At 43.2% G+C, this 14,661-nt stretch overlaps 1 protein-coding gene across 1 annotated transcript; it reads right to left on the bottom strand.

The window, feature by feature from the left end:
• Positions 1 to 12,038: 12,038 nt before the first annotated feature.
• Positions 12,039 to 14,424, bottom strand: LOC121831669 (zinc finger protein 143). Its single transcript, XM_042283480.2, has one exon. It carries the CDS (start codon positions 14,396 to 14,398, stop codon positions 12,482 to 12,484), a length of 1,917 nt encoding a protein of 638 aa, XP_042139414.1. The 5' UTR covers positions 14,399 to 14,424; the 3' UTR covers positions 12,039 to 12,481.
• Positions 14,425 to 14,661: the final 237 nt, after the last annotated feature.

Raw genomic sequence — 14,661 nt, 5'->3', positions numbered from 1 at the left:
TTCTCTAGGTGGGGAGAATTTGTCCAGACCACTATGGTCCAGTGATCAGCAGAGATTCACTGTTAACTGGTGTAGGCCAAGTACCATGATCACAAGTGAGCATTGAGAAGCTGAGAGACTGTGATTATTTTTTCTAATAATTTGTATGATTCCTGCTTGTATTTTATAAATGTTTTAGTCCCCAGTAGATAGGAAGTTTTGGTTTGGTTTGGCTTTGTTTTTTTTCCAAGACAAGGTTTCTCTGTTGCTCTGGCCTCAAACTCATAGAGATCCAACTACCTCTGCCTCCCAAGTACTGGGATCAAAGGTGTACACCACTGCTGGCTTGGGGAAGTATTTTCTTTTCGAGACAGGTTTCTGTGTAGCCTTGGCTGTCCTGAAATTTGCTCTGTAGACCAGGCTGGCCTCAAACTCAGACCCTCCTGCCTGTGCCTCCTAAGTGCTGTGATTAAAGGCATTTTCTACCACCACTCAACGATACACGAATTTTTAAAATTAATTTCTTAACCAAGTGTTAAGAGATTGTAGGTGGAGAAGGGGACAAGACACTGTTGAAGGGCAATGTCCCAGTGATCTATTCCTCCAACATGGATTCACCTGAGGTTTCTGCAACCTCCCAGGAATCCCTATTAGTTAATGTTTGGGTCAGATCATTCATAAGCTAATGGCTTTCCAAGGGCTCTGCTCTGGGTGTTCTCTGATGCATTAGGGACCAACCCTTCAACATATGAATTTGGAGGGGACAGTAAGATCCCACCATCATACCTATCATTTGCAAAGCCCCAGGTTTGATCCTTAGCACTGGAAAGAGAAAAATAACCACAGTGAGAAGGCAGCACGTGGATGATGTGCTAGTTAGGGTTTTTGGGTTTTTTTTGGTTTTGTTTTGTTTTTCGAGACAGGGTTTCTCTGTGTAGTTTTGCGCCTTTCCTGGAGCTCACTTGGTAGCCCAGGCTGGCCTCGAACTCAGAGAGATCCGCCTGCCTCTGCCTCCCGAGTGCTGGGATTAAAGGTGTGCACCACCAACGCCCGGCTAGTTAGGGTTTTTGATGTGATGAAACACCATGAGCAAAAAGCAAGTTAAAGAGACAAAACATAAGATTGGACGCAATCATAAACCCAGTCTTTGGGGCAGAAGGGACACCTTACTTCCTGGTTTGGGTGTATGAATGAAGGTAGTCACTGTATGTCTTGAGTTCATCTTGTCTTCCTGATTATGTTACTGTACTGTCTTTCGCCTTTGTTGTCTGTTGGAGTTGTGTTTTCAAGCTTTGTTGCAGAGATGGGAATCAAACTAAGCACAGCCAAATTGCCCCTGAGCTGCATACTACAACATTTCAGGGTTTCCGTGAGATGGACTGCTCCTGGCTGCCTCTGCTAGGTTCCTCCTGCAGCTTACTCTGTCTCTGTCTCATTGCCTTGCTGGAGCCTGCTGTCTAAGTCCCACAGGTACATCAAGCAGTTCTCCATGCTCTCCTTCTGAGATCCTTTCCCCTCATTCTGCTTCTGAAGGTTGTATCTCCCAGCTAGCTCCTGTCTCACCGTGGAGTTCTGGCTGACACCACTCCCCTGCACTGTTGGGCTGGGCCACGTGAGTTCCTTAAGGCCTGTGTTCCACCACCTGCTGCTCACATCACAGATGCAGCAGGCCCACACTCTACTGCTTGCTCTGGCTTCTCCATCTGATTGCTGGATTAGGTTTTGCAGGAATTCAGGTCTTTTGGTTATGGATAATATTAAAATATTGTTGTATGCTGTTCTACTTTATTAAAAAGCTGGCTCTGGCCGGGCGGTGGTGGCGCACGCCTTTAATCCCAGCACTCGGGAGGCAGAGCCAGGCGGATCTCTGTGAGTTCGAGGCCAGCCTGGGCTACCAAGTGAGTTCCAGGAAAGGCGCAAAGCTACACAGAGAAACCCTGTCTCAAAAAAAAACCAAAAAAAAAAAAAAGCTGGCTCTGGAGTTGGGCTATGGCTTCCCTCTCATGACCCAAGCTTGTTTGTTTAAAAATTTTCCTCAAAAATCTGTATTATGTCAAGAGACCATCTGATTCTAGGACAGAGAAAAAACAACAAACAAAAAAACAGCCCAAGAAAGGACACTGTGTGCTTTTAAAACAGCTAAAATAAAAAAAAATTCTGTACCTTAAGATTTGTAAGCTTATTGAATATGGTTAGAACTCTGTAAATAAAACAAAAACAACTGGATACCAACATTTTCTGAGTTCCTATAGATGTCTAGTTGTTATAATTTTCTATTTAGTGTCTTCTAGGTTACAGATATTTATATTATTCAAAAAACATTCAAAGTCACCATAACACCATACAGGGTCCAGGCTCCCTGTGTATTTTCCATCTTTACGTGGCTTTTTTCCTTTCTATTACTTTACTCTTATTATTTTTAAACTATTTTTTTCCTATGACTGTCTATACCCATTTTCTTAAGTCTGTGCACATTTTTAAACACACTGTAACCTGTTTAAAGGATTTTTCCTTCTGGACCTGTCTTTACTGCATGTCTCCAGCCTTTTCTGACCATGTGAACCAAACCTTAAACTGCTAAGCGACAGCTAGACCCTCCTCCGTGGCTGTGGCTGGATAAGCCCCCTCTTCGTGAGAGCAGAGCCTTAAGCCCCTTTCAGTGTTTAACCAGAAGCTGCATTTAATTGACTCAGCTCTAGGAAGTTGGTGTCCACACTTCCAGGTGTTTTTACTACGATTTTGTTTCTACCTGCTTCTCAAGTGCTCTCAGGATAGCAGAGCCTCTTAAAGGAGCTGTATCCATTTGTTTTTATTGTTTGTTTTTTCAGCTCTCTATGTGAAAATTCCGGCCCCACATTGGAAAGCCAAAGGTAGCAAGCTTTCTTTTGGGTCATCAACCGGCTCCCAAATCATGACGCAGAGACGTATTATTAGTTTTGAATGCTCAGCCTTAGCTTGGGCTTGTTGCTAGCTAGCTCTTACAACTTATTTTAATGAATTTCTCTTCATCTATGTTTTGCCTCGGGGCTTTTTACCTTTCTTTCATTTTGTATGTCCTACTCCCTGTCTGTCTGTCTGTCTGGTGGCTGGCTGCCTCTCTCTTGCTCATTCTCTTTTTTCCAGCCTAGATTCCTCTATTCTCTCTTCCCCGTCAGCCCCGCCTATCCCTCTGCTGCCTGGATATTGGTCATTCAGCTTTTTAATAGACCAATCAGGTGCCTAATGCAGGCAGAGCAACACATCTTTACATCATGAAATAAATGCAATGTAAACAAATGTAACACATCTTTACATAGTTAAAGTAATATTCCACAACAAGCAGCTAATCAATAAATCTTTAATTATAATTCAATTGAATCTATAGTCTTTTCCCAGAGTTCACAAACTCCACAAGAGTTGAAGTCAGGGAAGCTAGGAATGGTGGCCTGTGATCCTATAATTCAGGGGCAGAGGCAAGAGACACCCAAGTTCAAAGTAAGCCTGGACTATAGCAGGATCCTATGTCAGAAAAAATGATAAGCCAGACACAGTGGCACAAACCTTTCATTCTAGCATTCAGGAGGTATATGTAGGCAGATCTGTGTTCAAGGCTAGCCTGGTCTACACAGTGAATAGTGAGACCCTGTCAAACAAAAGCTGCCCGGGGATATAATTTAATAGTCCAGTGTTTCCTAACATGAGCCTCAGGTTGCCTAGGCATGACCATTTTTATTTTTCCACACTTTATATATTGTTTACCTAGCAAAAACTAGAGAGAGCTCTGCAGGCACAGCTTGAGCAGTCTCTGACCCTAACCTTGTGGCCTGGTTTTGCCCCAAAGACATTCCTCCTAGGCATTATCTCATGCCTGCAGTTTGAGCTTGTACCCAGGAAGAACTGGAGACCATCTGAACCCCAACACCAGATGGCTAGATCCCCGGCACCTCAGTTATTTGAAAGGGACACAATAAAGTAAACATGACTACTTTTGTGTAAAAACAAGCAGCTTGCTATTTGCAGCAGACACTTTGTGAGTACCTCACTTGGGTCAGGTATCACTTGGAGTTGCCTCTCAGCTTCAAAGCTGTTCTTGCTCTGCTTGCCACTAGACACAGCACGAGTGAGGACTGATTTGCCAGTAGAGGGCGCAGAGGAACGCTGCAGAAGAAAGGCTTGTTGGTGCCTCTTTGTTTCCATTGCAAACTCCTTCGCCTCTGGCAGGCCTCCAGGGCACAGGACACCAGTGACATTCAACCCTGGGGCAGCTAGTCCAGTGAGGCAGCTAGCCTCATTGCCTCCCAGCCTGGTCATACTGGTAAGCAGTGACTTGTCAGACTCTGAGGATGGACCCTTCCTTCGTAATTGTTATGCCCAGATCACAGGGCTCCCTAAAAGACTACCTGGAGACCTAATCCCACATGTAAAAGCCAAGAGCCTTTATTATCTTCAAGCTCTGAGCTTGGTCTCTCTGTCCGACCCAGTGGGGTTTTTATCATAGCAGAGGTTGGGGTGAGGGGATTGCCTGGCTCAGGACATTAGCTGACATTTGTCTAGGGTTAGAGGGAATGTTTGGAATGTCAGGTATTTCCTCTTAGATGCAGGCCCCACTGGGTGTGGTTGGTTTATGGCTTTTCCTGGGTCCAGGTGTTGCCTGTCAGCAGCTGTGTCTGGGCCTCCAAGCCTGTCATGGCAGCTGTGTGGTCTAGCTGTTTAGGGTCCCCTCCACAGTAATCACTTCTGAATCTCATCCCCTATGTCATAATTGCCCCTCCTTGGTATTTAAAGTACCATATGAAAGGGTCGGGGTTGCAAGGCTTTGTGGGAGCCTAATAAGGGAAAACAGTGTCCATTTCATACATGTCTTTTTCTTTTTGCTTTTTCAAGTCAGGGTTTCTTAGTATAGCCCTGGCTGTCCTGGATCACTCTGTAAGTCAGGCTGGCCTTGAACTCAGACATCTGCCCACCTCTGCCTCCCAGTGTTGGGATTAAAGGAGTGTGCCACCGCCACTGCCACCACTACCCTGGCTATTTTTAAGTCGTTTGAATCTCGCAGGATCTTTGGTCAAATGAATGGGATCTCAGTCCTGCCTCTGGCTCTAGCTGGAGACTGGATATTATAAACTGCGGAAATACTATATGATTACAAAGACACACTGTCCCTTCCCTTAGGAATTAATCCAAATGGGTTTGTCAATTACATAGACTAGAAAATACCCTTCAAGAGACTGTCTGTTCCAGTAACTTCCATAATTAGTATACATGAAGACATGTTAGAAATGGGGCTAACTGGGTGGTGGTACACGCCTTTAATCCCAGCACTCTGGGAGGCAGAGGCAGGCAGATCTCTGAGTTCAAGGCCAGCAGGATTACATAGAGAAAACAAGCAAAAACCCAAAAAGGGAAGAGATAATGTCGTTAAGTGAGCTCTGTACTGACTTCAGGAAGCCCTTCCACTGAAGTTTGTCAGTGTTTCTGCTGTGCCCGCAACCGGGGAAGAAGGAGGGTCGGTCCAGGATGGGTTTTGACTTAGCAAAGCAGCAAGGTGAATCAGCTTCTGGTGGACTGACTGAATATTCTTTGCAAAAGGCCTCTTTATTGTTTTACAATTTACACCTTAGCAGGTTAGTTTCTGAATACCAAAACCTCTAATCCTGAGTTCCTTGAAGGAACAAAATGCTAAAGCAATTCTCAGCCACAAAACCTTTGGATTTCCAAGTACTCTCAACGAAGATTTTCAAAAGCTTTGAATCCTTCAGGAAGAACTCAGATAAGATTCAAACACTTCAAACAAAAGGCATCAGTAACAGAAGGTAGAAAGACAGTTCAAAGCCCAGGTGCTAACACTCAGGAATTCAAGCCAGCTGCAATGCACTGAAGGATTCCCCGTTACATCTGCCCCTCTGTTTAGGCTATAATGAATTATGTTGAAGATTATGGAGGCTTATGGCAAATACAGCCTTTTCACTAAGGTTTTGTTTTACAATCTTATGCAAATAAGCCCAAATACATTTTAAAGCCAATAAAGTTATTACTGCTAGAACAAGGATAACAATTGCTAGAACAAGAAATCTGTAAAAGTGATGTACAGGATTGAGAGGCTAACTTATCTGCAAGACTTTCCATAACATCCATTTCTGTCACATTAGGTAACCTTTTTTGAAAGAGTTTTCTTAATTTCTTGTCAGTCATAAACCATTTGAGAAGAGTCAGGGTGGCCCATCTGCTGGGGGATGTCTTTCTGTATGCTGTGAATATATATTGTTCCCATTGGTTAATAAATAAGCTGCTTTGGCCTATGGCAAAGCAGCTTAGAGGCAGGTGGGAAATCCAAGGAGAGAGACAGGAAAGAGAAAGGCAGAGGCTAGAGAGACGCAAGCCAGCTCCTGAAAGAGCAACATGTAATGGGACTCATGTAAAGCCACAGAACACGTGTTGATACATAGATTAATAGTTATGGGTTGAGTTAAGTTATAAGAGCTAGGGCTGGAGAGATGGCTCAGAGGTTAAGAGCACTGGCTTCTCTTCCAGAGGTCCTGAGTTCAATTCCCAGTAACCACATGGTGGCTCATAACCATCTGTAATGACATCTGGTGCCTTCTTCTAGCCTGCAGGCATGCATGCAGACAGAACGACAGAACACTGTGTACATAATAAATAAAATCTTAAAAAAAAAATAAGAAGATATATTTTTTAAAAAGTTATAAGAGCTAGGTATCAAGAAGCCTGCTATAGGCCATACAGTTTGTTAATAATATTAAGACTCTGGGGCTGGAGAGATGGCTCAGAGGTTAAGAGCACTGACTGCTCTTCCAGAGGTCCTGAGTTCAATTCCCAGCAACCACATGGTGGCTCACAACCATCTGTAATGACATCTGGTGCCCTCTTCTGGCCTGCAGTCATACATGCTGTATACATAATAAATAAATAAATAAATCTTAAAAAAAAAAAAAAAAAAGACTGAATGATTATTTGATAAGCAGCTGCAGGACCACAGGGCTGGGTGGGACCTGAAAAAAACATGTGGCTACACTTAACTCTTGAGTAGACAACTCAATGGTAGGCTACAACCAGTTAATATCACCCAATAATTTTTGAAAATCATTAAGAGTACATTGATCTCTTCTAATCTGTACCTTTTTTTTTTTTTCTTTTCTTTTTTGGTTTTTTTCGAGACAGGGTTTTTCTGTGTAGCTTTGAGCCTTTCCTGGAACTCACTTTGTAGACCAGGCTGGCCTCAAACTCACAGAGATCTGCCTGCCTCTGCCTCCCAAGTGCTGGGATTAAAGGCATGCACCACCACCACCTGGCTTTAATCTGTACCTTTTGTGGATGGATTCTCTGTTTACTTAATTTTAATCTTAAATAATTAAGAGAATATCCTCTTTGTATTTTTTCAGGAGAAATTTGTAATCCCCAACAAGGTAAAATTTCTTGTACTACTTTAAACATTCTTTCTAAGGTATCTGTCAGAAACATAATAAAATATCATCTATATACAGTAAATAATGGATTGAGGAAATTGTTTACAAACCACTTCCAGTGGTTGATGCACAAAACATTGTTGGACTGTTTAACATTCCTTGAGGAAGGATTTTTCCATTGATAACTCTTTACAGGTTGGGCATTATTATAAGTATGTAATCAGATTTTTTTCTTTGGGCTGCCAGCTCACAATAATGACAGGGAAACTTACTATTTTTGAATGCTTGACCTTAGCTTAGGCTTGTTCCGGTAACATTTATAGCTTAAACTAACCTGCTTTTATTAATCTATATTTTACCACGTGGCTTTTTACCTTTCTTTCATTCTGTATGTCTGATTCCTTCCACGTCTCACTGGTGTTTCCTCTGTTTCCTCTCTGCCCTGATTATCTCCTCCTACTTCTCTCTGCCCAGAAGTCCCATCTATACCTCCTGCCTAGCTATTAGCCATTCAGCTTTTTATTAGACCAATCACAGCAAAATATTTTCACACAGTATACAAATATCCCACAACATAAATAGGGACTGTAAACACAAATTTTTCTCTATCTTGTTCTTGTAAAGGGATAGTGAAGAAACAAATCAATAACCATAATAGTTCAGTCTTTGGGTAATAAAGATGGTAAAGGAATTCCAAACTGTAAATATCCCAAAGGTTGAATTACTTTACTTACAGCTCTCAAATCAGTTAACATTCTCCATTTTCTGATTTCTTTTCCTTTTTTTTTTTTTTTTTTACAATTACAAGAAAATTCCAAAGACTAGTTGTTTCCTCAATGTTTAGTCTAACTGTGCTTTTGGTAACCACTAAAAGGACAGGCACCTATAATTTTTTTCTTTAGTTAAAGGCCACTGCCCCACTCATACAAGCGTATTAGTTAACCACTTTAAAGGCAGGACAATTGAGTTACTGGCAGTGGCCTTTATTACAAATTTAGATAGCCAATTCCTATTTTGTCCTGTTGTTGGACAACTTGTATAGCCTGTGATTTTCCTTGATAATTTTTTCCAATACCTTTTCCAGGAATATATCCATTTTTAACATCATTTTATGAGTTAATTTTTGGTTTTGGTTTTTGTTGTTTTTAGAGACAGGGTTTCTCTGTGTGACAGTCCTAGCTGTCCTGGAACTCACTCTGTAGACCAGGCTGGTCTTGAACTCACCATGATCTGCTGCCTCTGCCTCCTGAGTGCTAGAACTAAAAGGCATGCACCACTACCACCTGACATTGAGCTGTTTCTTAACTTGTAGGAATATTAATTTGAGCTCCCATTGTTGTAACAAATCTCTCCCCCCGTAAAGTCATGGCTGTATCAGCCACATAAGGCTTTAATATCCCTACTTGTCCTTCAGGTCCTATACATTTAATCCACTCCATACTTTGTTTCACCTGAGGTAATATTCCAATGCCTAAAAACTGAGTGGAGACTTTTTGTAAAAGCCATTGGGATTCTAAGATTCTTGAGAAGTTATAGATACATCAGCTTCAGTGTCCATTAAACCTTTAGTCTCAATGCCATTTACCTGTAATTTTAGCTTTGGCCTCTCATCATTAATAACAATTATATTTTCTTTCCAGAACTTCCGAAACCTCCTGTCTCACTCTATAGCCTTGGCTGTCTTGGTTATGTAGATCAGGCTGGCCTCAGATTCATGGAGGTCCACCTGCCTCTTCCTCCCAAGTGGTGGGGTTAAAGGTGTGCACCACCACACCCAGATTTTCAGGTTTATTCTTAGTGTGGGTGTGTTTATGTACATGTCGGTGAAGATGCTCAAGGAGGCCGGGAGTTCAGACCCCCACTTCACCCCTGCCTGGTGCTGCGGTTACAGGCACTTTTGTGCTACCTGACGTGGCTGCTGGGAACCAAACCAGGTCCTCTGCAAGAGCAGTACAAACTCTTTACTACAGAGCCATCCCCCCGGCCCCAGCCCTACAACATACATTTTTTAAGTGTTTAAAGGTTTCAGGGCCTCTCTCTGTAGAGAGAGCTCAGGCTTGCCCAGAACTGCCTCCTGCCTTCGTTTCACAAGTCCTGGGGATCATAAATGTGCAACACTAATGGCCACCTTCGCTCCATTCTTTAAGCTAAACCTTACCTGTTTTCAATTAATGATTAATAGTGTAGGTTCGAGATCATATTGACAGAAATGAGGTTTGAGGCAGCTGGTCAGTCTCACAGGCCCGAACGAACAACAGTTCCTACATGCCCTGGTGAGCCTGGGGGAAAATTGTAAAGAAGTTGATGATTTCTGGCGAGAGCTATCTTCTGGCACTGCTTGTTGACTTTCTTACCAGATCATATTTTTGACAGCCAGACGGAGTGTCAGACAAAGGAACCTTACTGTTTTTATCCTTCTGAGGTGATGTTTATCACTCGAGGTCAGACAGAAGCTTTATGGCAGTGGTTCTCAACCTTCCTAATGCTGTGACCCTTTAATACATTCCTCATGTTGTAGTGACCTCCCACCATAAAATTATCTTTATTGCTACTTCATAACTGTAATTTTGCTACTGTTATGAATTATAACGTTAATAGATGTTATAGATAAAACTGTGTTTTCCAGTGGTCATAGGTGACCCCTGTGTAAAGATCATTTGACTCTCAAAGAGGTCTTGACCCACTGGCTTAGAGCCTCTGACAGTTTCCAGCTGGAACTTATTTTTTTATTTTTATTTTCCTTTGAGGCAGGGGCTCACTATGTAGCCCTGGCTGATCTTGGGACCCCTGCTTTCCAAGTGCTGGGATTAAAGGCATGTGCCACCATGTCCTTCAGCTGTATCTGGAAAAAGTTCTTACAGGCAGGTGAGATGGCTCAGTGGATAGAGGTGCCAGACCTGACAACCTGAGTGTGACCCCTGGGACCAACATGGAGAGGAGAAAAACAATTCCTGCAGCTTTTCCTCTGACTTCCATATGCACACACACACACACACACACACACACACACACACACACACACACACACACCTTTAAAGGCCAACAGAAAAAGAGCTGCCATTCCAGATTGCCTAAGGTCCTCCAGCCAAAACTCAACCCCCCAATGCCAAAAAGAAAAGCAGAAGAGTTGAATCTCTACTGTGGTTTGCTGACCAGAGCCTAGCCTCCCAGCAGGTGGCAGCACTAGGCCAGCTCCCTTTGGAGTTCACGCACATCCTTAAGAGGAACCAAGTGTGATGGTTAGTTTTGACTTTAATTTGGCACCATCTAGTATCACCTAGGAAGGGAATCACAATCAAGGATTGTCTAGATTGGGTTTGCCCATGAATATTTCTGTTAATAATTACCATGATTACGTTAACTGAGGACTAGCCCACCATGGGTGGCATCATTCCCTGGGCATTGTCTAAGAGCAGAGAAAGCAAACAAACACTAGCATCGATGCATTCAAGCACTTCAGGCTCCTGCCCCTGTGACTCCCCTGCTGTGATAGACTGTAACCTAGAACTCTGAGCCAACCTGCTTTGACCAGGTTGTTTTATCACAGCAACAGGAAGGGGGACTAAGTCAACCCTTCCTCCCCCTGGGCTCCACCTGACACCAGACCATCACCCTTCAGGCTGGCAGTTCTCCTCCTTTGGCTTACCTGACATAACTGATAGCCTGTGGGGGCCCACAAAAGCTTCCTAGTGAGATCTGAGCTTGCTTTACACAGCAGGGCTGCATTAGGGGATGGCTTGACAGCATGCAGTCACCAGGTGTCTGAAATGGTCTGCACTTGGCTGTGCTGGGGGGAGGTCTTTTGTTCCACCCCTTGGCATTCCTTTAAAAGCCCTTTAGTAGAGACAGAAGGGGCTGGTGGGTTTTGACCCAGGCCCTCCCAAGGCTATCCTGTGTTTTGTTTTGTTTTGTTTTTTAACTGTCTTTCTCCTCTCTGTATTTCTATCTACATAGTCCTTATTTCTCCCTGCTCAAGAGCACCCTGTGGGGGTAAAGGCCTGGGGGGAAGCTGGTCTTCCTCAATACCCTCTTAACATTTTTTTTTTGTTTGTTTTAAAAACTGCTGTATTCAAAATCAATAATAAACTTTAGGGTAAATAAGCTTTAAAACAAAAGCTTAAGAACAAAAATAAATAGTTTACATAACTCACTAACCCAGTTTTTTCAGTAAATCAGTTTCCAGCCATAGGACTATAAGCCTGGGCTGGACCCATGGGAAACCCTCATAGTTGATTATCATAAAAAACAGTAGCAAAAAATCAGAAGGCTGAGTAGTAGACTCTTTAACAACCCAAACACTGGACATTCATTCTTTGTCTTTTGAGGAAGTATTTACTCTGTAGTCTAGACTGGCCTGGAATTCACTACCTAGCCCAGGCCAGTCTCAAACTCATGGCACTCCTCCTGCCTCAGCTTCCTCAATACTGGGATTCCAGGCACAAGCCACTGTGCCTGCCTTCCAACACAGGATTTAATGTTTACTTTAAAATAACCAAACTTTTACATTTTGTACACAATCCAATGTAATGCTAAAATAATTAGCATTTTAGTTTGAAGAAGCATTATATAAACAGGGATGGGACACTATAAATGAGGTCTTCAATTCTTGAAATACAAATAAAAAGGGGTGTATGGTGGGAAAAAAATCCAGACACTAACTGGAGGGACATCTGAAGGCTTGCATCCTTTATTTTCTGTGATGGCTTTGAAGTTATGATTGTTTGACATGTAGAGCCTTCGGCACATTAGATATAGCCTTTTTTTTTTCACAGTAAGTTAAAATCTCATCTTGACTCTGTATAGACCTGGACGGTCTTGTGGGTGGATTCCAGAAGTCTGCTGTGTGATAAAGAGTAACATGAAGGATTGCTGTAGTGCCCTAATTTCATACTTCCTTGTACACAATGAATCACTTTGGGAATTTATTCCAGGGGCTATGTACACAAAAGTGTCAAGAAGAAAATGTTCTCCACTCTTGCATAAAAAACGTGTACAGTGCTTCAGGAATGGATCTTCTGCTCTGCTGGGCTGGGCCTCAGGGATCTCTGCAGCCAGAAGATGGGAGGCTCCTTCCTCCTACTTTATTGCTCTGTGGTTGAGTATTAATCATCCAACCCTGGCGTTTCTCCTTGTTGGATCCTAGATGCTATCCTGATGGCTTCTTCCAGAGATGGCTGTTCTCCAAGCTGAACTGCAATCTGAGTGCCATTGGACGTTGCCACTAAGGTCAGAGGTCTGGTTTCTGTAGTTACTAAATGATGGCTATGTTGTTGGTGTCCCATTTCTGAAGAGGCTGTATGGAATGCTGCCAGGTCTTGAGCCACAATTGCAACCTGCTGTCCTTCTGTGCCCTCGGCGGTGACCATAGCCACAGAATGTGTTCCTGCTGAGGAGATGACTGCATCGTGAGTGGGAACCGTGATAGGTGTGCCGTCCTGCGTTACCATGGTGATGGTGTTGCCAATGGCCTGCATGTCAGCTTGAGATATGTTGACATGTTGAGTGCCATCCTGGGATATAAGTGTAACTTGTTGACTCAACCCAGACTGGGTTACTGTGGCTACCTGTGTAGATACAATGTCCTCTCCTTCTACACCTGTAACATATGTGATCTGGGACCCTTTAAGAACATCATCACCTTGACCTGGGGGAGGCTCGAAGAAGGCTTCCTGCTCCTCCTCAATGGGCTCTGTGTCATTGTGAGCTGTCCGTTTGTGCATGGCTAGTGTGGAGATCTGTTTGTATGTCTTCCCACAGTGGTTACAGTTGTACGGTTTAGAGTGAGTATGAACGACATGGTGTTTATACAAACTGGAATATTCTGTAAACCTTTTGTCACAACCAGGAACCGTACAGACATATGGCTTTTCTCCTGTGTGTATCCTCACATGGTTTTTATAATTGGTTGCGCTGGCAAATGCCCTCCCACATCCTGGTTCTGTGCAGTAGTAAGGTCTTTCTCCTGTGTGTGTTCTAATGTGCACTTTTCTGATATTTGATGTTGTAAAGGACCGACCACAGCCTTCAATAGGACACTTAAAGGGCCTTTCTCCTGTATGGGTTCTGATGTGCTTCTGTAGATCTCCTGAAGTTTTGAAAGATTTTGTACAATTATCTTCTGAACATCGATATGGCTTTTCTCCAGTATGAGTTCTGAAATGACTTTTTAATCCATAACCTGTCGCAAATGCTTTCCCACAGCCTGAATGCTCACACTGATAAGGCCGGTCTCCTGTGTGTGAACGTTCATGGACCTTAAGATGATGAGCTGTTGTATAGAGTTTGCCACATCCATCGTATTTACACCGAAATGCCTTCTCTCCACTCTGCTGAGATTTAGGAGTTACTCTTGCAGCATGTCCTTGTAAGACAATCTGCATTTTTTTCTCTTGGTCATTCTCTCCAATTAATCCTGTACTTGTTACGCTTTCACTCCCATCAATGGAAACCTTTGCCGCATACTGCTCCAACGCACTAATGGTATCTGGATCAATTGTAGCATCTCCAGTGTGCAGCCCTGCCACTGTCCCATCAGCCTGAATTGCCAAGATGGTATCAGACTGTGGGACTTGCACTGCATGGTGGATGTACGCTGTTGTGCCATCTTCCAATTGAACTGCCTGAAGTGAGCTCTGGTCATAACTATCTTTTGAAGTATGGTGAATAAATGCAGTGGTTCCATCTTCTAGCTGCACCGCTTGCCCATCCTCCAGCCGCAAACTGTCCCCTGTACTTTTAGGTATGGGGACATGTTGAACATAGGCAGCAGAACCATCTTCCAATTGAATGACCTGGCCATCAATGAGTCTCCCATCTTTAGAATTATGCTGTATGTAAGCAGTAGAGCCATCTGCAAGTGTTACAGCTTGTAAACTTACACCTTCCATATTTTCTAAATTGTCACCATCTGCCACGGTCACTGCCTCTGTCAGGCACAGGGTGACATGCTGAGCCTCCATGCCTCCTCCAGGAAACTCTGTCATTCCCTGAGAATCCCGATTTATTTGGGCCAACAGCATTTTCTACCTTTGTAATTCCATCCTTACATTCTCCTTAAGATCCTTACCATCCCCTCTTAACATTTTTTATTACATGTCTTTATTTGTGCAGAGGGCATGTGTAGGCCACAGGGCATGTGTGAAGATCAGGGAACAACATGCAAGAGTTGATTTTCTCCTTCCAACAAGTAGGTTCCAGGTACCTAATTCAGGTCATTGGGCTTGGTGGTTGGTGAAGTTACCTGCTGAGCCATCTCACTGGTTCCCTGATCCCATCTTCATCC

The sequence above is a fragment of the Peromyscus maniculatus genome, chromosome 1, assembly GCF_049852395.1.
Source record: "Peromyscus maniculatus bairdii isolate BWxNUB_F1_BW_parent chromosome 1, HU_Pman_BW_mat_3.1, whole genome shotgun sequence".
NCBI lineage: Eukaryota > Metazoa > Chordata > Mammalia > Rodentia > Cricetidae > Peromyscus > Peromyscus maniculatus.
This window is presented reverse-complemented; position numbering and strand designations above follow the sequence as displayed.